Genomic DNA, 25,428 nt, shown 5'->3' on the forward strand with positions numbered 1-25,428 from the left:
TCCCAGCTGTGGTTAGTGGCTTTCCTGTAGACTCAAAAGCTCTTGCATTTCATTTTCTTTTCTTGCTCCCATATCCAAGGGATCCCCAATCTCTGCCCGCCTGCTTCCCCTCTTCCAGGGGAGTGTCTGTTTCCTCGCTGTGGTCCCACTCCACCTCTAGGACTGGGTCACTCTGCCCTTCTCTTGTCTTATTTTCCCCTCTGGCCCTGGGGAGGGTGGCCTTAGAAGAAAGGACCTGTGGTCACTTCCAAGAAAAAGACAACGAATTTAGAAAAGGAAGTCAGATGCGGCAGAGTCCTGTTGTGGTCCCGGTTGTGGACTGAGTCTGTGGCTTGGTGTAAAGGAATTGCAGCAACCTCAGAATATTCCTACACTGTGAGTGTCTCAAAAGAGAATTACTAAGGTGGCAGCATTTCATGGCTGCGGCCTGGGAGGGCCTGGGGAGGAAACCACTGGAAACACGTTCCTAAAGAAAAATATTTAATCCTATAAAAATAAAATTTTAATGGAAGTTGTATAACTGTACTCAAATTGCAACACTGGGCCAAACCAGGAAGTGTACAAATGCTCTTCTTAGTAAAAAAAAAAAAGATTTTTATTCTTATCTTCATTTTTTTTCACTACAGGATACAATTAAACATAGAGTTCCTGACTCAGAATGATGGAAAATCCCTAGACCTTCCATGTGGCCGTGTGAGAGGAAGATGTGGGCAGAGTGAACGCGGGTAGCCCACAGTGCCGGTAAGCAGGCCAGGTCTTTAAAGCTGTTCTTTTAGTTTGTTACTGGAGAGATTGATTTAATCGATATAAAAAAATGGCATTCCTGATTTTTTTGTGTGTGAAACATAGTTTTTAATGTGTTACTTGTTTGTATATTCATTCAATAAATCTGTGGAGCAGCTGCCCCCGTCCAATCCCACTCTGGCCCTCCGGGTGCCGTTGTATCCAGGCAACAGACCTGCCAGGTAGAAGTGGGTGCTAAGAGACCCGGGGAGACAGTGCGGATGACTGAATGACCTGTGAAGGCCTAGGGAGGTGACACTGTGAGCGGAAACTTGAAGGGGAAGGTGGGAAGGAGTGTTGACTGAATGCGGGCAGGCAGGGTGTGCAGGATTCTGCTTAAAGCTTCAGAAGTTTTTGTTTCTTTTTTTGGAAGACTAAGTAAAAGTATCCAAGAGCTTTTTTGAATTGGATATTACAATGTATTCTTAAGTTATAAAAATTAAAACAACTCCATCTTGATGCACAATTGGAAAGATCAATGGGAGGGAATAAGGGGTAAGAAAATAAAGTCAAATATGTAGAATAAGATCTTCTTGCCTCCACACACTCTGTACTTTGGTTTAAAAGACTTCATTCTGCACTTTGTTTTTTGTCCGCTAATGTGGGACTACAGATGCCTTTCTGTGGTGGTCAGCAGAGGTAGGCAGAGACTGTCAGTTGGAGACGGGGCTCAGAGTTGGGTGGCATCCTGTCAGCACGCTGGGTGTGGCCAGTCAAGTGCCACCTGCCGTCTCTTACCGAGGACTCCCTGCAGGTGGCAGATTTTGGTAGTGATTCATCTGCTGTTACTGAAATTTCTTGGCTGTGGATTAAATGAGGCTAATTTGCAGCAGTGCTTTGATAAAGAGGCAGGGGACAGGGGTGGCGATCTCCATGGCTTTGCATTTGCTAGAGTGGACCTTACACCAGGGCAGATACTCACCCGATATGCCTGAGTCCTACAACAGAAAGGGAAGAGGAGCCGGTGTTCACAGGGGACCTTATTCAGGATGCGCTGGGCTCTTCAACCTGAGATGTTCAGTGGAATGGGGGAGGCGGGAGACACCTTAAATTATACCCAAGCTAAGACATCTTGGCTGTGCTACTGGACGTTCTCCGGTGTGTTTGAAGAATGTTATGATCCAGTTAATCAAATCGTTCTTGGTAAGGGGATTACCCGTTAGGCAGAGGAGCCGGTGCACGTTCAGATGTTGTTCTCAGTGGGCCTCATTAGCTGCAGGTGATCCTTCTACTTAATCAGAGGACCTTAGTGTTTTTACAGCAGGTGAGGTGTTAGAAATTAACCTACATCTCTCATTTCACAGATGGGGAAACTGAATGTCCTGGAGATGTATTGCCTTGACCTTGGCCAAGTCCCCTGCAGTTCCAGGAGGTCTCAGCTGCAGGTGGCCCTGTGGACACCCCAGTTCCTGCCTGCTTGCCGCCCTGGGAGCCAGCACCCCCACCCCCACCCCTACTCTGCAGTCCCAGCCCAGGACCCTCTCTTTTCTCCCTCCAGCTTCATCTGATTCCCTCCTTGCAGCTATCACACACACAGCCTGCCCTCATTCTGTGCCTGCAGTGATGCTCCGGCTGCCCACGGGGCCCAGGTCCCCAACACCTGCATGTAGGCATCTGGTGGGCCAGCCCGCAGAGCACCACATCTGAGGGAGGCCGCCTCTGTCAGCCAGCACCATCCTGCTCGGCCCCTGGGTGTCTGCAGGAAGACACTGTCCGTCCCCTCCATCCCGCTGGAAACCAGAATAGCTCCCGGTCACCGCTCCTTGGCTGCCAGGAGCTCACAGACTCCACCCCTGTGCCCCATCCTTGTCCAGATGCACGTATCTACTCTTCTTCCTGACCATTACTTTCCACCAGCCACCTTCTCTCAAATTGCCATTCTGGGGACCCAGTCACAGTAAGTCAGGCACTTGACCTGAAGAATCGGAATTTCTGTGGGTAAGTCCTGGAAAGGCTCATTTAAAGGAGTCTCCTCGTGATTTTTCTATGTGTTTCCTGTTGCAGCTGTAACAAATTCCCACAAACTTAGTGACTTAAAACAACCTGTGTAACTCCTTGTCCAGCTGGAAGCCAGAGTCCAGAGTGTCTCCCAGGGCTGCAGCCAGGGTGTGGGGACTCCCCTCAGAGGCTCCAGGTGAGCAGTGCCCTTGTCTCCTCCTTGGCTGGGGGCCCCTCCTTCCTCTAGTGGGAGCACAGCCTCTTCCAACCTCCAAGTCCTGCTGACTCTGACCCTCCCGCCTTCTTAAAGGACCCTCGTGATTTCAGGGGGCCACCCAGATAATCCTGGATAATCTCCCATCTCAAGACCTTGATCTGATCAATTTAATGTCACTTTTGCCATGTGAGGTGCATATTCACAGGTCCAGGGCTTAGGCTGTGGGCATCTCTGGGGACCGTTATTCTGTGGACCATGGTTTCTACATATGCCGGAGATGTGCACCACAGCCCAGACCTCACCCTGTGTGCCCTGGTCACTGGGGCTGCTGCTCAGGCCCTTCCTCTTGCAGTGATGTACATACTTGGGCCAACATCAGTTTTACCAGCCCAAACTTAAATGTTCCCATTGTTTATCATGTCAGGTCCAGGGCTGAATGCCTGGATTTGAGAAGGACCAATATCTGAGCCGCCCCACCACTCCGTCCCATTCCCTGTGCCCCTGGAGCACCTCCTTGCCCTCCTTTATCATCCTCTCACCCTGCAGAGACCAGGCCCCGCTCAAGGCCTTGAGGATCTGCCCTGGCACGGGACGCTCTGGCCAGCATGCTGACCAGCTCTTTGTAGCTGAGATGCCCTGGGCCCCACTGTGCCCTAAGTCCTCCTACACCAGGGATGGTGTCTTACGTCTGCCCTTGGCCCTCCATGAGGATGCTGATCCATCCACATCCTGGGAGTTAGAAGGTGATGACAAATAGAACAAATCCATGTTGCCTGAAGTTTTCTGCTTCACTGATGACTCAGAAAGTGCATGATTTCACAGTATTTCAAGACCAACATTAGTTCTTATTTTTTTGCACTATGCAGAAAGTTCTGGCTGACAGAGTTCTGAGAAGGCAAGTATGAGTCATCAAATAGATTTACGAAAGCATCACATAATGCAGAAATCTCTGTCTTATATGAAGATTTATAGCTAAAGCAGAGATTAGATTTTGCTGAAGCGTGTCTGTATGGTGCACCTTCCTCAAACTGTCATCCTTGATGGGACCGCGAGATGCTCAAGCGCACCTGCCAACTCCCATGATGATGAGCAGCCAGTCCTGAGGTTCTGGTTGGCTGACTTAGGAAAAGTATATAGATGTGTTACTATGTATAGAAGGCCTCACCCTTGTGTCACAAATTGGCACCCATATCTGAGAACTTAGACCTAGAAGGGGTAATAAAAAGAGTTCAACTCCTGTGTTAAGATCACATAACCCTTTTGTGTAGAGGCCAGGTCTGATAAGGCTTTCTTTTTCTATACCACACGCTCTCAAACATGGCTGCATCCAGGCCTTATGTCAAGCAATCCAGGAAAAAGTGACCAGATAGCAGGATGTGCGCCCAAGGTCAGGTGTCAGGGAAGGGTCCCTGTATTGCTATCAGGAAAAGCATGAGGCTTCTGTTCACTGCAGGAATATTTTTGAATGCATTTGTCAGCTTTGCATATTAATAGTAGGTGAACATAGTTGCCTTTTATTTTAAAATGTTATGGTTTAAAAACTCACAGGAAGGAATTTAAATGGAATGAACTGCATGATCAAACTAGACGCAGAGATGCCCTTTATGTTGCCCTTTTCTAGTTCTTTCTCTCATAGGTACACTCTCAAAACAGATGTTAAAAATAATTTTCCCATTTCCTTTTTTTTACCATAATAAGGAAATTTAAAGCCTGATCTACTATAATGGTTTCTCTTTATCAAATTATACTGCTCACCACTGAAAGGAGAGGTTCTGTGAAATTTTGAAGAGATCAGCCACTCACGGAGCATCTGTCCCTTTTTTTTTAAAGACTTATTTGCTGTTTTGATATTTACAAAGTCAAAGCATTTTCTTCCAGTGTTTTATTTTTAAATTTCAAACCCAGAAGAAGATCAAGGGTAATAATACAACCACCACCCATGGACCTCCCCTTGATTCAATCTTGCACCACTGTGGCTGTGGGCTCTCTGTCTCAGTGTCTCCCTCTCTCTCTCTGTCTCTGTCTTTCTGTCTCTGTTTTTGTATCTCTATATCTTGTCTCTGTGTCTCTCTCTGTGTCTCTGTCTCTGTTTCTTTCTCTGTCTTTCTCTCTGTCTCTCTGTTTGTACACACATGTGCGTGCAGGTCCACGTGGCATGTGTGTGCACATTTCATCAGATCATCTGGATCCCAGGCTCCATGGCCCTCAGGTGCTCCGATGTGTGTCCCCTAAGACAGGGACAGTCTCCTAACCAGCGTGAGTCTCAGGCTGGGTGCCTTTGACTAGATACAGTTTGGTGACATCAGATGGTCCCTGTTCATTCCCCATTGTCCCTGGAATGTCTTTATGCTCATTTTCTTCCTTCGCCTCTAATTCAGACCCAGGGTCCAACCTACCTCGGGCATCACGTGTACTGACCTGGTCTCATTTTCCTTTTCACTCAGACCCACTCGCCACATCAGCCCCACCTGCCTTCTTTCTCTTTCCCATAATAATGTGTTTGCAGAATCCAGGGCAGCTGCTTTGCAGAAAGTTCTCTCTGCAGCTCTGCCTTGTTTCCTTGTGAGAGATTCAACATCGTGGTCCCTGGTTTCTACTAACTTAGGAAACGAAAGACCTATTCCTGCTTCAACTTCTCCTTCCTTAAAAATGGGTGAGAGATTCTCTGTCCTTGAGCAGTATTTTTTACTGAATGTGAATATTTTTAACACATATCTTAGCATCAAATAGTTGCAATATTAAAACCACAGCTCAGCTCCCCTTTCATGTGCACTGCCACGTTCAGGATCCATGGGAGGAGTAAGAAACAACTCAGCTAAAGTTAAGCAACTCCTTAAGCCTTTTCTCACATAAGCCCAAGCCCAATTTGTGTGTATCTTTAATGTTTTCCACTAAGGAAATAGACTAAATCTGAGGCATCCGGGTTTCTGTTTGCCTTTACATGAGGACTTTCCTTAGCTGCTGCCAGCCCTCTGGAGCCCGTAACCCCACCAGGACCCGAGGCTCTGCAAAGGAGCACAGTGTCAGGCACAGCCGCCCCTCACGGCAGACGCAGCCTGACCCCCCGCCCGGCCCCTCCCTGGGAGCCCCTGCCAGCTCCGGCTTTCCTGCTCCGGTCTGCGTCCCTGCCGCTTGCTGCTGCTGTGGGCCTTGGGAGGTGGACACAGACTCCTGGTGACTGTGCCCCTTCCCAGGTGTGAAGGCTGGGCTTTGAGCTGTTCGTTAAAAGGCTTGGTAAGGTAGTGAAATGGAAACGCGTCAGCATACGGCATAAAGTGGCAGAAATGCATGGAGGTGTATCTTGGCGGAGCCGGGAGAGCTACCAGCCAGTGCTTCCTGCCCGGCAGGGCCTCCGACTCCAGGGATCCCGTCTGTCTGCCCCCAGGAGCCTCCTGGTTCATGCCCTCCCCGGGCTGTCCACACTCAGTGGACACCGGGCGCACCACCCGGGGCACCAGGCACACGCTGCCCCTGGCTAACAAGGCCGAGATGACGAGAGTGTGGGCTCGGAGCTGTGCAGTTGGAACGGGGCTGGTTGCTGGACATCTGGGCAGCAGGGCCGTCAGCCTCTGAGCCGGGGAACTGTGTCCCGCGGTGCGGCTGTGGCTGAGGGCCCTGGGGTCACGTTGTACACGGTGTGGAATGCATGCATGTTCAAAAGGTTCCTTATGCTGACTACCTAAATATTTGATTAGTGTAAACACAATACTATCTACTCTTAATTTTCTCCATTATCACAGAAATCGTACGGACAATTTAGATGGAGAGGCATTTTGAGAAATGGTGAAATTTTGAATCATTTCTTGATTTAAACTTGCATATCTTATGTTTTCCTCATGAAAAACATCTCTTCTGGCAAATATTTTGTTCTAACATCAAAAGACAGTTTCTATTTCTTCAAGAATATGTGCTAAATGAGTTCCTCCTGTACCTTGCATATGGAACACTTGATGTAAACACAAAGCAAAGTATTTTGGTTAGTTGTTGGGTGGGGGGATTTTCATCTCCCAATTCCCTATGTGGGTAGATATAGTCCACTGACTGTGAGCTTACTGTACTCAAATCACATATTCATAAACATGTCACTCTAATTTAAGCTTATGAAATGGTGCCCCTGGATAGGGTGCTGGGGAGTGTGGAGAGGGTATGCCCCTTTAAGAAAGGGAGTCAGTTTAGAATCGATCCATTGTCCCTGGTTTTTCAGATGGGGTGCAAGGGGTCAGGAGCAATGGCAGGGGGACACGGCTGGAGGCCCAGGATCTGGGCCCAGGCGACCACTGTGGACAAGGAGAGGTGCCAAGTCTGGCTGGTGGGCTGAGAGATGAGGTCCTCCCCGGACTGAGGGATGTGAGACTTGGTGATCAAGGACTCTGCGATAGTTACTATTTCAGAGAAATGGGAACCATGTGCCTCTTTCAGGGTTCCTGGATCATAAGCTCAAGCCAACTTCCAAATGAAGCTTCTGGAAAACCCACGAGGTACGGAAGCATGTTCAGGCTGTTAGTGCCTTTGCTGTTGGTGCCTCACCTCTCATCAGGAGATAAATGCTTGCAAGCAGTTTATTTCCCTATTGCTGCGGTTAGATTGTTCACTCTAAAACTTTTATATAGTTTGAAGCCTACGAATACATTTCTCTTGCACACAGGGGACGTTTTGTTATGATCTGAGTTGTCTTCGGAAATCCACTCTGCCCCCAAGTCCCCCGTCCTGCTAGGAGGAGCCCCTTGTCTCCTTCTGAGTCAGCCCTGGGCCTCTTCTTGATGAGGACCCCGGCTCCCTTACAGCAGCAGCAGGAGGAGTCAGCTGGGGCAGAGGCTTCTGAGAGGACCTCACGCTTTGGGGAACCTCTGGGTTTGGGTTTTGCTTTTGTTTTGAATTGCCGTGAACTTTGTGTAGCCAGCACAGACACTGTCCTCGGGAAGATGTCTCCAGCCCTGCATCTTCCGCCCAGAGGCCTGGCCCCGCAGGCGTGTCCTCTTGCCCCAGGCCTGCAGCTTGGGAGCAGGAGCAGCCCCGCCCCATGTGCTCTGGGGAGGCGAGTGGCCAGGGACGGCGTGTCCCATCTCTCCAGGAGCTGGTTGCCAGGTGGCTTCCTCCACCACCCAAGCCACCCCTGGGCATGGGAGGAAAGTCATGTCCTGCTTCGCTGGGCCCGCATGGGGGCTCCAGGCCGGGAGCCTGCTCGGCTGGTGCTGATGAAGGGGCCGAGTGTCCCAGCTCCTGCTGACATGGCCTGGCTCTGAGGCAGCCTGGCCTTGGGCCAGCTGTGTGCAGTGAGCAGCTGGAGGCCCTGATGAAGGGCACCTGCTCACCCCACCTGCTGAGTGCACAGCCTCCTTCTCCACACAGAATGATGCCGACTGACCTCGTGGCCCAGCAGCCCACAGAGTCAGGCTGCCCAGAGGACGGCGGGACCGAGGCAGACCCTGAGGAGCTGGCCAGGCTCTCTGGGGGACACTGCAGGGCCGATGAGATGCTGGTGAGCAGGGCCCCTCTCCCCAACCTGCCTGGGGATGTCCCCCGCCTTCTTCCTGGTGCAGGACCACTTCAGTGATGCCTGAACATGGAGGTCGTGACTCCACTTCCTTCTAGGAGGGCATACAGTTCTTTCCCCCTCTACAGCTTTGGGTCTGATAGATGTGAGACAGGATGGGGAAATAAGAAAACGTTAATATTTCAGCTTATCTGCCTTAATCCAAAAGAAGGCACATAAACGTAACACTTGATTAAAAAAATCAGAATGTTTACAAGACTTGAATCATCCCCCCAAACTTCCAGAGCTTTATCAGCTTCTTGCAGACCCCTGGGGCAGTGATCATTGCTCTCTCCGCTCCCACCAAAGCCCCATGTCCTATCCGAGCGCCATCTGCCCTGTGACTGTGAGCAGCGGATGTGGGCATGGCTGTGAATTCCGTGCCCATCTTCCTGGGAAAAGTCAGAATGGGCTCCTTGTCCCTGAATCCCTGCGACCCCGGTGTCTCCACTGGTCTGGGCACTAGGATAAGTGTGGCTCCCTGTGTGGGCCTTGTGCAGGAGGCCATGCAGCGGCCTGGGGTGGCACTCCCCTTCTCCCCTCTGCTTTCAACTGGAGGGGCTCCTTCTCCACTGGGAGCTCTGCAGCTCCCTGCCTCTCCCTCTGGGTTCCACCCGAAACACCCCACATGTGATTTGTTGTGGGGAAGGTGACACAGCTTGGTTGTTGGAGAATCACTCCAAGTTCTCTGGCTCCTGGCCACCCTCTCACCTCTACCCAGAAGCCCTGCAGTGCCAGGCTTCTCTTTGCTATTATTAGGATGATTCTGGGGTGGGAGGGATATTAATTTAATTTAAAATGCAAATGCAATTACTTTCCCACTGTTTCTAGCATAAAGTGAGAGATAATATCACCAATTCCTTCTCAGATGATGTAATTTTCCCTTCTAATCATTAATTTGCAATGTGATGTTAATTGCTTTTCAGAAGTAATCTCTATAAAAGGAGAATACTTTCCTGTAGTTTTAGAGTTTTTAAACGTGTTTTCTTTATTCTAAGGTTCCATACTGAATTGTTTTTAATGTAGGCAGGTTAATATCTTTCCTGAAAACAATGTCGATTCTTATAAATAAAGAACATATCCTTTCTTGAGTCAATATTTATTTTATTTTGAAGTCTGTTTTGTATATTAACATGAAAAGCAGTGTGACATTAGTATGGGCATAATTGAATGAAGGAAATGCAAAAATAAAACTAACATTTACTCTGCATAATCCATTCTCTGCATTGGGTGGTCCACATGCAGAATAGGTTTCAACTCTCAAAAAAGCAGTCTGAGGTCATTTGTATTACCATTTTGCAGAAGAGTAAACAGACTCAGAGAGGTTAGATGCCTAACCTGGGGTCACACAGCAAGCTAGCAGTGAAGCCGGGTTTGCAGTCTAGGTTTGAACCATTTCAAAACTCATGCGTTTAACTCCCTGCCTTAAGGATAAGATAAGAAAGAAAGAAGGCAACCTTGGAGGTATTGTGAGCTTGGTTCCAGACCACAGTAAAGCAATATTGCAATAAGCTGAGTCAAATGAAACTTTTGCTCTCCCAGCGGACATAAGAGTTATGCCTACACTGTACTGTGGTCTCTGAAGTGTGCAATAGCATCTTGTCTACCAAACAATGTACATACCTTAGCTAAAGCGTACCTTAGTGCTAGAAAATGCCAGTCATCATCTGGGCCCTTGGCAGGTCGTGGTTGGTCACTGCAGCAAACATGACGAACGATAATGAAAACGTTTGCAATACTGTGACACAGACACAGAGGGAGCAGAGGCTGCTGGGAACATGTGCTGCTGGGCTGCCACCAGCCTCGTCTGTGGAAACGCAGCCTCCAGGAAGGGCAGCTGAGCGAGTGTGGTGAGAGGCGATGCCCTGCGTGGTCTGCAGTGTTTCATGGGAACGAGTCCCCTGCCCCTTCATGGGGGCGTCCCATCCATGGGTGATCAGACAGCTCTGCCAGTGCCAGGGGGCAGAGTGGGCATAGGTGTGCCTACACGTCAGCCTCCGACCTCTTCCCTGGGGGGGATGTCTGGCCCTGCGCCTGCAAGGGTGGAGGGTTTGGGAGCAGAGTTGGGCCCTGCTGTGACGTCTGAGTCCTGCGTTGTCTCCCGCACAACAGCAACTACAGTGGCAGGTTGCCAAACCTCAGGAGGAGGTGGGCAGGCAGGAGTCGTGCTGGTCCACGGCTCATAGCCAGCTCCAGACCCAGATACACGCCCTGATGATGCAGAACCAGGAGCTGTACCGGCGGCTGCAAGCCTGGGGGTCTGGGCGCTGGGAAGCCGGTGAGGCCTCAGCAGCCTCCCTTCACACGAGCAGAGAGCCAGACACTCCTGTGCGCAAGGCTGTTCTGTTTTACTAAAGAGCAGGGTCATTAGTAAAGGCGCACTTTGTCACTGGCCACTGCAGCCAATTGCACCCTCCAGGAGGCGGGGGACTCGCTCTTACCAACTCTATTTCCTAAAAAGACGCATAACCAAATGGGATCAGCCAGGCCTCACTGGCACTCCTGCCCACTAATTCCTGGAATTAGACCTCTAATTCCGCCAGCAGCAGACATTTCCCAGTGTGCACAGGCCGGCCTGCACACAGCTCCTCTTGACCCGCTAAGATGACCCAAGAGATGGATTCTGTCACTAAGCCATGCGCGGTCACGGGGCTGCTGCACCGCAGGGGCAGAACCAGCTCCCAGGTTCTCAGGGCGCTCTGTCCACACCAGGCAGCTCCGTGGAACTGAAGTCCCGACCACCAGACTTCCAGGTGAAGGGTCTGCATTCCCACAGCCGAGCAGCGGCATCCTGTAAACATCAGCCCACTCCGATGTGACCTCCGGCTTCCATGTCCAGGCAGAGGCGGGGACAAGGTGCTGAGGGTCACCGAGCAGCCAGGGCTTTGTGGCTCCCCCCCCGTATTCTAGTTCCCACATATGTATCCAGACAACTCCAATCATTAAAGTTCTGTGTAGCATTGTCAGGATGAAACTTCGTAAACAACCTCAAAACATATGGTTGGGCCATTTTCTAGTGGATTAAGGAAAGTACTAACATTCCTTATCTGCATTTATTGGGTAAACTTTTAACTGTAGGTCAAGGGGTTAGGATATTTCTAATAGGGCACAATGATTGACATCACCCCCTCACCCTTTCTCTCTTACTTTGAGCTCCTGTGTTTGGGGAATTTCCAAACATCTGTGGGCTTTGGGCCTGGTACTGGGCATGGGGTCATGGGTTATCTCTAAGGACAGCACGTGCTCTCGAAAGGGCATGTCTGATTTGAAGACAACAGGACAGGAACGTGGATTCCCACATTCTTAGATATGTGTAGGTGTCGGCACAGTTTTAGGGACACTCGCAAGCACATGGTGCAAGTGCACGGCCATGGATGAGCTCTTGGCAATGGGGCCAGTCTCCTCCCCTCCTCAGGGGCACATTCCTCCCGGTCGTGCTGTGTCTGGAGCTTGCTTTAGAGCAGGGAAGCTTTTGGTTTTGATAAACTGCTGATTTTCACTCTGCTAAATCATGAGAGGTAACAAAAGAGGTAATTTCCTCCTTAAGCTCTTTTTCAGATTAAGACACAAAATCCAAGGAAATACATCTGGGTATTATTTACTTTGTTGCCTTTGGGAACTGGGTATATCTTGAAATAGTAGCAGTGGCCCGGTGTTTGTGGCGTGTGTCCCGGAGATTCTTCAGCACTGTGAGGGGGGAGAAACACCCATGTTCGTCCATCTTGCACCCCCATTTTTTCCCTAGGACATTGCAATATTTATTGAATGGATTGAAATTTGAATTTATCTTACAGTTGCCATACCTTAGGAAATGAGAACATTCCCCCTGAATTTTCTTTATGATAAATTGCCTTTTAGGTTTCAGATCCTGCTCTTGGAAACGTTTCACCGCTGTCAGCAGGCGAAGAAGTAAAGCCCAGGAATGCGGGCCACAGACGGCAGAGCGTGACTGTCACAGGACGAAGGCTGCTGCCCAAAAGCGTAACTTGTTTGCAGGTGACCCTTGGTGCTGATCTGTAAAAGGAGGCAGGGGTCCAGGACGGACCCCAACGGCTTGTCTTGGCATGGGATCCTGCGTCCCTGCACACAGTGCTGGGGAGCACGGGGCCCTGATCCCGGGCTGCTCCCCTGGGGCGCCCTCAAGGAGTGCCTGGCTGGCACCTCAGCATGGGGTGGTGGCTAGCATGGGCTGCATGCTTCATTTCCAGTGAGGCAGCCTAAGGCAGGTATTGGAGTGGCCACGTGGCCTCATGCCATCTGTTTCTGTGGCTTTAAAGCCGTAGGTGTTTCCTGGGGTCCCCAGGTGGCGTGGACCTGTTGCTTTCCACATGGGCTTCCTCTATGTGGTTCTGGGGTCTCAATGCAGGACGTTATTTGTCTTTATTGCATTTTCCTTGTTAAAATGAGCTCCTCTTTAGAGTAGTTTGCCAACTGGTATGTTACTCCCACCCCAGCTTTGTGTCACCCTCATGCCTGGGAAGCCTGCCTGCGTCCTCACCCGGCACCCATCCTGGGCTTGACTTGGTGAGGAGACCCCTGGACTCTGAGGATGATCTCGCATCCTGACATTGTTTCCCAAGGAGACTGCTGAGCAGAAAGTGTCTTATTCCTTGAAGGAGGATCTGGAATCTCCTGGCCGAAACATTTATGAAAAGCAGGAAAAATACCTTTTTTCCATCCTTTACATAGATAGCATCTGAAGCCCCAGGATGGGCCCTGTGGTTTCTTGGGTTTCCTTGGCAATGCAGCCGCCCTTTGTTCTCAAATTACACTGGAATGCATTAAATGCAGGCAACTTACTTGCTTAACCAACATGGGTCTGAGGGAATGGATAACTCGCTTATCCATACCTCAAAACCATCATTTTTTGAATAAAGCATAGGGGAAAATACATTTCTATCATACATTTTTAAATGCAGTTTTGAGCAGTTTATTTTGCTCTGATAGTAAACCTTTCCTACAGGACCAGTCACAGCTTTCCGGAATCCCGCTAGAACACAGCTGTAGATGGAAAAGGATTCACCAGCTCGCACTTGTGGGGCAGACAGTGTCTCAACAGTCTGGCCTCCCTGATAGCCGGCACGATGTATTTACTGGTATTTTTGGATGATATGATTGCTGTTAATGCAAAAGTGCCCCCACATTTATTTTCAGCCAGGAAGTGTAAAGATAGAAGGAGTCAGCTCAGGGAAAACAGAATCACATGCGCATAAAGCTGAAGCTCTGTCGGGAAGCCTTCAGGATGGGAGGACACCAACGGACAGGGGGTCTCCCCCTGAAGAAAAGCCCCCTGCATTTGGGGATGAAAAGGTAACATTCAGAAATAGCACTGATTTATACTGGTTATACCTAAAGTTTAGATTTAGATAAAATTCCACTTAGGTCTAACAAGAACACTCAATTTATTACTAGAATAATTTGAATTTGGTTAGAATAATAATATTTCCATAGATTAAAAAAATGGAATTTCTTCACGTTTGTCTTTAATGCTAAGAAAAGCCAAGTAACGGCATGGACCACCATTTGCTCCGCCATGCTCTCTGTGTTTCCACATTTGAAACAGTGGCTGGCTCCGTACTGCTGAGCACGTTGCTCGGGGCTGAGTGCCGGCACGTCCCTGGAAAACATTTCCAGTTGACGTGATGTCTCTGCAGCTCCCAGTGTTTGCTCCTGGGGCTGGGCAGCCCAGGTGACAGGGCTGGGTTTTGTGGCTACAGGCTGTGCCCCAGTCTCCCAGATATCTGCAGAACGTGCATGGCGGGGAGCCGCCAGAGTCAGCTGCTCGTGCTGTCACACCCCAGTGGCTTTTGTCACACCCACATTTGTTACAGCTCCAGAGGTTCAAATTCTAAAATGGGTGGCGGGGCTCCAGGAGAGGGTCCATCCTTTCTTCCAGCTCCCACAGGCTGCCTGCCCTCCTCAGCCCACAGCCTCTCCTCCATTCTCAAAGCCAGTGCCACAGAATGGTCAAATCTCCTCTGGCTTCTGCTTCCAGGGCCTCGTTAGGGCCCTGTGGTTACTGAGTCCTGCCTGATACCGGGGACAACCTCCCATCCGTGACCCCTGGCTTAGGGCATCAGCCAGGCCTCTCTGCTAGGCAAGGCCGTGTCTTGGCAGGTGCCACAAGTAGGACTCGGGCCTCTGTTCTGCCTGCTGCAAGGCACCCATGAGAGACCTTAGTGCAACTATATTCCATCTGTGGAAGACATAGGAGGCCCAGTGTGGTCCAGACCCCTGCACTAGTCTGATAAAGGGCGAGGAATAGATGAGAATGTTCCTTTTCTTTCTGAAAAGGCCACCAGCGATGCCATCACGCACTCCTGGGAACCATGTGGCCGTCCTCGTGGACTCTACCCCCAGGTCCTCCTCCAGTCTCTCTGTGGTCAGACCTGCCTGCCCTTTGTTTTCAGCCAGCCTGCTGCCCCTGGTGCCAGTTGCTTGCAGAGAAGGCGACCACCAGTAGGAAGGTGGGCGGAAAGGCCGCTGTAAACTGTGGAACTGGGGGTGGTCACAGAGAAGACTGTGCTCAAACCTGCATCCTCGGGTCACCCGGGACTTGTCAGGGTGTGAACGATCACCCTCCACCCCCGACCTGCTGGGCCAGAAATTCTGGGTGGGGCCCTCCTGTCTGTGCGCTCCAGACTGGCAAAAGTTTGGGAAGTGTGGTCCTGCGTGGCATGACCAGCAGACCACCGTTCTAAGTGCATGACACTTGAGCGAATGAGGAACGTGGCCAAGGCTGAATTCCCTCCCTGCCGGGGCCCATGTGTTCAGCTCCTCTGCCTGTGGGTGGGCCGTGTGCTGCATCTGTTTAATATGCCCGATTATGAGGTTTATGAAAAGTGTAGGAAACAGAGATGGGAAACAGAGCTCTATTCTTAGGTTTTTCTGTTAAAAGTCCTATTCTTCATGGAGAAATACCAAAATTGCTAGTGAAATAAGTTACAGGAGTAACCGTACTAAAGAGAAACCCGAGTGAGTGAGATTAAAGAAGTCTGAACACCAGGTCTAGACTGTGACCTTTGCCCTCCCCCCGGGCTGCCTGTCTTCAGGCAAATGCTCAGCGGTCCTGCCTCTCCGCGGCTAGGCTGCCTCACACTGGGCCGTGCACTCCATCGTGGGCCTGCCGCCTTCTACTGCCCCCAAGGTGGGTGTTCTCCAGGGATATGCTCTTCCTCGACCAGCTGGAGACTGGCTCCTCCGAGCCTGCTTCCCATAAGGCCTGGTCCTGTGCCCTGTCCTCGGCCTGCCCTGTCCGGTGGTAGCAAGAATCCTGTTGGTCAGTTTAGGGGGGTTCCCCGCCCTGGATACCGATCACCCCAGGCTGCCCTGGGCAAGGCTCCCCCAGCCTGCTGTCTCCCCTGGGATTCCTGGGCACCAGGCGTGCTTTGCTCCTCAGCTGTGAATCCCCAGCAGGCCCAGCTCTGCGTGGAGGTGCCCCGACCTCCCCCTGGTGTGACAGCCTTTGTCCCTCATCCTGGGGCCTGGGTAGGGTCTTCGTTACTGTTTATCACAATAATTATTCCTTTGATACTTGGAACTCAGGTGTCAGTTCATGAGACCCGCAGAGGTGATGAGACCCCTTGGCCACGGCACCCCTTGGCCTACCACACAAGCCACTGCTGCCGCCAGCTGGGGCCTCGCTGGACCTCGGCCGCATCCCCTCCATGCCGGACTCCCTGCTCCCGGCACAGATGGAGGCCTGGCCTGAGGCCCAGGGACAGCTCTGCCCCTGCCTGCCAAGTTCTCAGGAGCAAAGCCCCCTTTTCTTTACATCACACTAGTGTGTTATAACCTATTAAAGTCCCTTCCCCAAATGTGCTGCTCATATGTTCATGTTTCCAGATCTTGAAAATGAGAAATTAGTAAGATGCTCTCCATAGTTTCAATATAACTATGAGACATGTGATTTCAGCACATTTCTTTCATATTTTTTTCTTTTTTTCTGGTTTCTATATATAAATTTACCTCTAAAACTGGTAACAGTGTTTGATTAAAAGCAGGATTGGTACATGGACCTTCTGGGGGTGGATGTCACATCTCAGGTCACGCTGCAGCCTCGGATCATCCGAGCCCAGCCCGGGAGGGTCAGGGTGCCCTGGGGTGACCCGCTGTTCCGGCTCCTTCTGCTTCTCCAGGGGACAGTCAGCAGAAACAGGGGACAATACGAAGAAACACCAGACAGAGGCCTCTCTACGAACCTGAAAGGAGCCCCTAACAGCCTCGAGGAAGGTGTCGCTTTTGTAGTAAATACAGATTTGATGGTGGAATTTTCGCCAAAAACAAAACGAGATCAATTTTTCAATGAAAATAATACTTGAGTTATTTTAGGACTTAAATTTCTTTTAAATGAATTAGATTGTCTATTTCCGGAAGCTCCCGGGAGAGTGGGGTGCTGAGCCCTGTGACATCTGTGTTCTGCCCCGGTATGGCTGATGCTGCTCTGAGCTCCCCACCTGCCCCCTAAGAGCGTCTGGTCACTTGCTTGCCCGCTGCTGGTGCGGTCTGGAGGTCTAGGTTGTGGGAATGTCCATGTGTCCCTGAGGAAAAAGCACAGCAGAGCCAGTTCTACAGTGACTGGCCTGGCCAGGCGAGTCCACATGTCAGTGCACATGGCAGGGGACCCCACGGCCAGCATCACTGCCCAGCACCCAACCCCTTATGCTTCCTTTCTCCCAGGTCTCCAGATACAACTTGGGAAATAAGGGCGAGCCGCGAGGGGGTCAAGAATGCTTATTTGCCCAGTTTATGGAATTGGCCTGCTCTGCATTGCCCCTCGGTCCAGCAGGCATCCTGTCCTGTGGGCCGATGGCCGGGATGGCCACAGCTCGGAGCTCCCCTCACTCCTGGAGCTTCCCCCTCCCAGGTGGGAGGCAGGGGCACAGAGGGTCAGAAGCCCAAGTCTCAAAGGGACTGGCCGACAGGCCTGTGCACAGCGCTGGCCTCCTGCCAGTGTCTGCAGACCTCCCTGCACAGTCACGAGGGCAGCATGTGGCAGCATGTTGACATCCAATGCCTGGAATTTGTGGCACCTCTGACCTCCTCACCTGGTGTCCAGAGCTGGCTGGAGCAACTGTTTAGGGGGATTTCCCACCCAGTGTCCTTTCCATCCCAGGAGGTTTTGGCAAGTGGGCACCACATCCCCCTGTTGCCTTCCACCCTGCAGTGACCCACATGTCACAGGAGCACACTTCTCCACTACTTCCCATTCCGTCTAAAAGGTTCTGATCATGATTTTCTGCTTCCTCTTTTGTTGGTTTCCCCCAACCCTGAGTCAAAGGGAAATGGAATCCAGTTTTGAAATGAAATAAGAACTTTCATTTTCAACTGCAAAACCGTCGAGGCCCGCTGACTGCTGGGCTGAAGGACCAGACACAGTTCCCAGGCTCCACCAGCTCCGTCGGCCTGGAGCTGTCCCCCTGCCCTCTGGTTGGGGAGCAGGCTCGGGCGTCCTTTGAGTCCACTTGTGTTGCCAGGCTGTTGGCTCCTACAGCGCCCACTTTCGGACATGAGACCAACCCTCCAAAACCCAGGGAACTCAGCACCCTGTTTTCTTGGGGCCTCTAGGGTGGCAGCCTCCTTTCCCCTTTCCAGTGACTCTGCTGTTATTTTGTCCACTCTTCCCAAGGTTTTTAGGTGTTCATAGCAGAGAATAGGGAAATGTAAGCCTATACCATCTTCCTGGAAGCAGAAGTTCATGGATTTTGAAAGAACTACCCTCCATCTCCTTAGCAAGTGTCTGGACTTTGTAGTTTTGTCTATGATTTTTCCTCCATCTCTCTTAAGCATCTTGCACCTGGATGCAAATTCTATGCATATAAATTTCCTGTTCCCTTTGAAATTTGTGAGTTTCTTATTATTTCAGTTTAAGTGGCCTACATTTACCATAAGAGATATACTGCCTAGATTTTGTGTGTTTCTCCTGACAGATGACCCAAAGCTATTCTTACCCTAAAACTTCAAATGTGCAAATACAGTAATTTTTCCTTAATTACACATGCTTTGCTTATCTCTGTAACATTTGCCTTCACATTTAAGGTGCCATTAAAACCTGGCTCATGATAAAGAAATATTTAAAAGCACTGTGGCAGAGAGATTTAATCTCCTGCTTTCATGTAGTGGTGGTTGCATGATCTGGTCTCATTAGAACTCCCTAGTGTTTGCCAAAAAGCTCCCTGACTTTATTTGCCAAATACTATAGTTTAGGAGCCTGACTGACATATGGTCAGGTTGCTCTTGAAGTGCCTCCTTTAAGTCTTTCTTGGAACAAGGTCAGGAGCAAACACAGGTATACATACATGAAAACAGACAGTGCACAACACATGCCTTGCAGCCTCATGTCTAAACCCAGGGCCTTTGTTCTCTCTCTTCTTTTTTCCTGAACCTTTCAGGTGGAGTAACAGGATTTTGCTGCCATTTCAGAAGCGCCCCTGCCCCCTGCCCCAAGTCCAGTAAGTAACGGTCATGTGGGCCCTGGTGGCGACCACTTCCTTGATTCTGCTCTTTTTACCTGTATCATCCACTGTGCACCCCTTGTCACAACAGCTTCATTTTGCTTATCCTCTTTTTTTATTTCTTTATTTTCTTTATCGTGATAACATAGCATAACACCATGAGTGACATTTAGCACATTCACAGTGTGTCCAACCATCACCACTATTTCGTTTCAGAGCATTTCCCAGAAGGAATCCCTGTGCCCGATAGTAGTCATCCCCTCCACCCACCATTCCTGGAAACCCTTAATCTACTTTCTGACCATGAATTTGCCAACTGGACATTTCATGTAAGTGGAATCATACATGGGACCTTGTGCGTCTGGCTTCTTTCATTCAGCATCATGTTTCTGAGTGAATACTGGAGTTCTATGTCTCAGGACCCTTCAAATGTCTTCCCATGTCTCGGGAGGGATAGCAGGCCTGAGCCAGAAGGTCCTGATGTCCCATGCTGGGGTGTTAGTCTAACAAAGGGGGCACTTTTCAAATATGGCTGATGGATGTTTCCAGAGGAAAGCTGCTTGGAACATGTCTGGTTCAGGGCCCACAACCTAGAAATAACAGAGTCGTATGGGTATTTTGCAGGGAGAGGTCTTCAATAATTCACCTCACTCTGGATGACTGACCATTAGACCAAAATAATTTTGGACAAAAGATGGTCTATTAAAAAACACCCTTGGCCTTTTTCATACTGTCTTCACCTGTAAGTCCTTAAAAATGTTATAATAATCTTTTTTTCAAGTTGAAATAAATGCACAGCATGACTGTGATAAAGCTTTGCAAGTACAGGCAAGGGGCTGTGGGGGGCTCTCCTGAGAGATCTGAACAAATGAGCCAGTGATATAGTACAATCCAGCCACCAGCTGACCATGCTCTACTTGGTCAAAATTGTTGTATTTCTAGGCACTCCTGCATTTACAGCCCCAATGGTATGGCTCATGCAGGGATGAGACGCTGAGCTGCCACTTTCCCTGGCATAGGGATCCTTGATTCTCAAAAAGCCATGTCACCCTCTCTCTGTTTTCTTTCCTCCCATTTGGGAAAGTTGCTTATTCATTATTTTCTGGAGCTCTTGGATTAGTCTTCTGAAATGTAATGCATTCCTAGGCACTCCAAAGGTAGCTTCATTGCAAGGAAAATGAGAACAAAGTGACCTGCCCTTGGATCTGGCACCTGGCTGTTGTCTGACAGGACACACAGGGTGATGCCTGCCTTAAGGGTGCAGGAGGCTTGGGGCGGAGCGCCTGGCAGGGTGCACGCCTGCCCTTTAGCTTTGGTTTGGCTTTGGGGGGCTCTCTTGCGGACAGAAGTGCATCCTCCTTCCTGGCTGTCATGTCTGTCAGCCAGGAGGCCCATTTGTTCCCGGGGCCCGTTCTTGCTGCTCCCCTTGCAGCGGGCTCATCCTCACTGCAAGACTCTCTCCATGAGCTGCCCAGGGGGCTGGCAGGGGAGGGGGCTGCCTGAGGGGCTGCACCTGGTGCTGGGGTGGGCGAGGCAGGTGCTGGCCTCACTGCCTTCTCTCCTGTCGCGACGTAGGCCATGCAAGGAAATCAGTTCAGTGGTGTTGTGGATGAGCTTTCTTGTCACGGATATGTCTGCTGAACAATCCTCATACAGGGCCGGGCTGTACTTGACCTCTAAGAGCCACGGTTTCAAGTTGTCATCGATCAAAATATCAAATCCGAAGAGCTCAAAGCAGTTCCCTGCAGAGGACACTGACGGGGTGATGGCGAGGACCGTGAGGACGAGCACCTGGTTGATTTTCTGCCACAGGAGCAGGTCGTCCACGTCCTAGCTGAGAAGATAGGAGAAGAGCCTGCTGAGGGTCCACTTGGAGCCACGCCTGATTGTCTCTTTGATCTTCTCATACGAGGCCCCAGATTTGTTAACGCTGTGTTGGTCAAATGGGCATAATCGTTCTGCAGGTTACCGAGGTCGAACTTTTCTGTGGCAAAGCGCGCTAGCCCTTCCTGATAAATGTAGATGGTCAAAGGCTTAAAGCCAGGGATGCAGACCTAGATGCGGAGGTCACATTTGTGCGTGCCCACCAGCAGGAGTTGCAGATGTATTTCTGTACCACGCATGTGTTGTCGAAAGCAAAGTCCTTAATGTCCCTGAAAATTATGATTCCCCTCCTGCGAGACAGCTCTGCAGACTTGCAGATCCCGTAGCTGTGAGGGGTGGGTGGCCCACCGTGTGGGTGCCCCGCCAGTGCCCCTGCCCTGCACGGCTTCTCCTTGAAGTTCTCGGTCATGAACTTGCCGTAGTCATTGGGCACAATGCACGTCGGTGGCAGGAACTCGTAGAAGCGCGAGCCGTACAGCCTCCACATGTGCTTCAGGCGCCGGGCCATCCGGAAGGCGGGCGGCCTCCAGTGCAGGTCCCAGTCCTCCACGTCTTGCTCCCCTTTGTGAAATCTGTCCCAGCGGCACTCCAGAAGCACGCTCTGCACCCCTGCCGGCGTGGTCTCGTCAACGCCAGTGGCTTCCAGGCCCCACAGGCTCGTCTTCGGCCATCAAGTGGGGTTTTCCTCTCTGTGAACTGATGATCGATGATCGGAAGAGTGTTGGCAGGTGTGCTGCAAGACGGCAGTACTGAGGGAAGGGTCAGGGGGCTTAAGCTTCAGCGTTGTGAGGCTGGCTGCCTCGTGCCTTCCCTCCCCGTGCAGCCTCACTCGACGCCCGCCTTGCTTTGTAGCCGCCGTCTCCACCGCCCCCACAGCAGACCCACCTGGCCGCACACCCTGTCTGTTTCCCCAGAGCTCCCCTGCGCAGCCCCCTCTAGTAGCAACAGGTTAAATATGTTTGCAGGTTCACCATCAGCCCTACACAGAGCACCTCGGCTGCAGGCCCGTGGCTGCGGTGAACCCTGAGCGACTAAGAAGTGAGCAGTATTTAGAAAAGGGGAGCGCCAAATTTCCTGTAGTTACATAAACCTGAGCATGTGAAAGAAGCTGGAGGTGATGATGTGTGAGTAGAGAGAGGCTCTTTGGCCTGACAAGTTTCCAGAGCGCAGGCCACACACCTGTGATGGTTTCCAAACACCAACTCCATCCCCAGGCCCCAGAGGCGAGTCAGGGCCAGAGGCTCAGTGCACTCAAATATGTGGTAATTTGTGAAACTAATAGCTAAGAAAAATTTGAGTTTTTAAAAACTCTTTTTGCAAAAACCATTAACATTGCACCTCACCATTTGAAAGATAAACAGAAAATGCAGATTTGACATTTTCCTGAACTTTCAAAGAAAGAAAACAAGATAATTTCTGAGAAAAATCAAAACTGATGATGAAGCACAATGTTTTGCTGTGACCTAGAAAAAGAGTAAAAACATAAAAGCCTCTTGGGGAAAATGTAAAAATTTCAAAGTCCCCCAAACAATGTGTTCATCAAAAATTCCAAGTTCAGGCCATTTTGACCAGTTTGACAATGTTAGTATCAGACTGTTCATGCATAACTTATCACATAAAGAGGCATAAGTCACTTGGTGGAGCTCTGTGGTGTTGGAGGGATTCTGCTTGGTGCAAAATAAATACATTTTGACATACACTATATTTTCAGTGAAGCCAGTTTTGACAAGAAAGAAGGAAAGGGGAGAGAGGAGAGGGCGAAGGAGAAGTGGTGGGAAGGAGGTCCAGTTTGCTAACCCCCTTTTTCTCCAAATTAGAAACTGGGGAGTTGGGGAGGGAAGGACACGCTGTTTCCAAGAGGCCTTGTTTCCCAGTCTGAAGCGCCCTGTGCCGCCTGGCTCCCCTCTGACCACGAGGCCGCAGCAGGTGAGGGTGGTGCCCCCAGAGGAGAGTCCAGCAGAGCTGTGATGCAGGCAGCAAATGGATGTGCGCCTCTTCAGGGCTGCTTTGCCAGGAACGTGTGGCTGTTGTTAGTCTGCAGCGCCTACTACAAATCCAGTCTTTGCAGTTTACAGTGATATTTTCAAACCGCATGAATAGTGTTAACAGGCATTCAAGTAGTGCGTGTGTGTGCGTGTGTGTGTGTGTAGGGAGGGGGAGGGGAGGGGGACAATTCAGAAACAAATCATCATGGAAGCTGGATTGAAGTTAAAAATGCTTCTTTTCTTTCTATCTCCAAGAAATATGCTGGGGTTCCCAACGTATTTGATCATGACCCCCTTTTAAAATTTGTCTTACATAAATTTACCATTTGGCAAAACCAGTATAAGGAATACTGAGCCAGGCAAACCAAACTGAATATTGCCCAATTTCTGGCAGTTTCCACCATCCCAGCCTCAGGATAAGCCTATCAGAGGCTCAAAAAGAAATGTGGTGCCCCAGCTGGAGCCTTGTTTCCCAGAGAACTGGTGCCTGGTGACTAGGAGCCCCACGTGTCCGGGCTCTGTGGGTCGGTGCAGAGAGGCATGGATGAGGACAGAGCCGGGAAATGGGACTGTCACAGCTGGGTGGGCAGCCCAGTGGCCTCTCACCGCAGACCCAAGCATGCCCGTGCTGACCCTCTCGGGAGGGGAGTATTTACCTCATGCAAACCCATGGCCCTGGGTCCCAGGTCAGCTAAGTACCACTTCCTATCAACATTTTCCTGAGAACCAAAATGCACAATTAAGAGCTTTTCCTGCTCAGGAAAAGCTATTCTGGAACTACGTGGAATTTCTCTCCTCCTGTCTCTTCAGACAACAGCAAATAGTTCTGTTTGATTAAGAAAAGTACACAGTGGGGGGAGGGCATGTAGCGATTGAAGCAGGCTGGGGACAGGAGACAGGAATATTCTGGATCAGCACCAGGAGTGAAGGGCACCCGGGGAATGGGCTGTGGCACAGACCAGTCTCTCCCGGACCCTTTCCAGATCCCACCAGCCACTATGGGTCTGGAAATGGCCATCCGTCTGCCTCAGCCTCTGAAATAACAGTTTTGGAGGGCAGGGCTGTCTTGTTCATCCATTTGTGTGGACTGGGGGCCCCAATGTTCGTGGAGTAAATGAAGGAACCGACGAATCCAAGTTCAGAGTTGGGGGAGAGCATTGTGGGGGGAGGGTCTCCATATTTTCCTGTAAATTACTGAAATACAACATTTTGTGCATTTTTCCTTCAACTGCTGATAACTAATGCTGAGTACAGAGAACATACGTAAGATTGCTATCCCATTGCTCATCTCGGCCTAAAATTTCCTGTTAATGACACCCCACTGGCCAGGGTCAGAAGCCAAGAGACTTCTGGCTAACTCAACCTTCTTGGCCTTGAACCCCAAATCCAATGGAAAATTATATTCCCAGTTAAAATAGATATCACAAAATTTGACCTTTTACCAAATAGAGTAAATACCAGTCCTTTACACCTCTACCCCAAGAGCTTAAATCAGTAAACTATCTGTATGTATTTGGGTACTTGGGTTTCCAGGCTGTACCACATAAGGTGGACAGGTAGGAAAATGATGGCATGACTGCTAATATAACGAAATTAATTTAAAATGCAAATAACATATATAATTATAGCAGTGCAGGGTATTTCATTACACAGGCAGAGTGCTGGCTATTTCCTGAAGGCATTGATTTATATTAAGTGATGCTTATAATTAAAAATTTAAATGTTAAATTGGGCTCAGTATACTCAAGATTAAAAAGGCAAAGGAATGTATAATGTGATAGAAATATAATAAGCAATATGCAAATATATATATATATACACACACATACTAGACCATAACAACATAATTTGGAATTGTTATTTAAAAATACTTGCCATTATCCAGGGCAGAAGATGAGACACTTGTCAACGGCCTCAGTTTCAGCCCAATTAGAAGAGCTGTCAAAGGCCCATAGACTTTATTCTGAAAAAAAAAACAAACCACTAGACATTCACTGGGAGCTCAGAAAAATTTGTCTGGAACTACAGTTCTCAGCCTCTCTGGCAGTCACAAGGATGTGTCATGATTGGCCTGGAAATGTGTCAGCGTGCTTTTACTAATAACATGTAAATTACTTAAATTTACTGCACAAAAGTGATCACAGATAGTCAAATTGGGAGTGTCCTGACCTGCTCACCTTTCCCAGTGCTCTCAGGTTGGGGGCTGGCTGTTCAGGTGGCCCGTGGGAGGGGCTCTGTGGAGGTGGGGTGTCCTTGGCAGGTGTGCAGCCAGAGACTTACAGACATGGAAAGTTGCTCATTTGTCAATGAGGCCTGATTGGTAGGGTGCCTATCCAGCATCCCAAGAGACTAAGGTCCACCGCCCATAAAAGCTTCCAGAAGGAAACAGCTATTCCCCAACCACCACCTGGAAGGGGAAGGGGACACTGGGCTCAGGATGAAGGCATGAGTTCCTGTGCCCATCAGTACTGTACCCCACAGACTTACCCCTCTGCCAGCGTCCCCAGTCTGAGCAGCCACCTCATTCTTGAGTTCTTGTTAGCCCTGACCTCCAGACCGCTCCTTGGCTTCGTGCTGCCCAACGGCACATCCCGCAGACCCTGCCCTGCAGTGTTCCAGGCTGAGCACTTCCCG

At 50.0% G+C, this 25,428-nt stretch overlaps 2 protein-coding genes across 12 annotated transcripts in view; one reads left to right on the forward strand and one right to left on the reverse strand.

Annotated features, from left to right (window-relative positions):
- Positions 1-25,428, forward strand: part of TCP10L (t-complex 10 like) — a 38,984-nt gene continuing 13,556 nt past the window's right edge. For 4 of the 11 annotated variants that reach the window (XM_073219894.1, XM_073219895.1, XM_073219892.1 and 1 more), the window contains exons 1-7: positions 1-375; positions 627-741; positions 2,088-2,917; positions 3,485-7,416; positions 8,288-8,417; positions 12,330-12,467; positions 13,626-13,781. In XM_073219894.1, the coding sequence (XP_073075995.1) occupies positions 7,334-7,416; positions 8,288-8,417; positions 12,330-12,467; positions 13,626-13,781 (507 nt within the window). In that variant the 5' untranslated portion in view covers positions 1-375; positions 627-741; positions 2,088-2,917; positions 3,485-7,333. The other 7 variants (XM_073219897.1, XM_073219899.1, XM_073219898.1 and 4 more) reach the window with 7 other exon arrangements.
- TTLL2 (tubulin tyrosine ligase like 2) lies at positions 20,369-21,476 on the reverse strand (the record flags this gene model as incomplete). Its single annotated transcript, XM_017644882.3, is given in 3 exon segments — positions 20,369-20,859; positions 20,862-21,020; positions 21,023-21,476. Coding segments are annotated over 3 exon segments (1,104 nt in total), but the record flags the coding sequence as incomplete, so codon positions are not given.

This window comes from Manis javanica, chromosome 13, assembly GCF_040802235.1.
Source record: "Manis javanica isolate MJ-LG chromosome 13, MJ_LKY, whole genome shotgun sequence".
Taxonomy (NCBI): domain Eukaryota; kingdom Metazoa; phylum Chordata; class Mammalia; order Pholidota; family Manidae; genus Manis; species Manis javanica.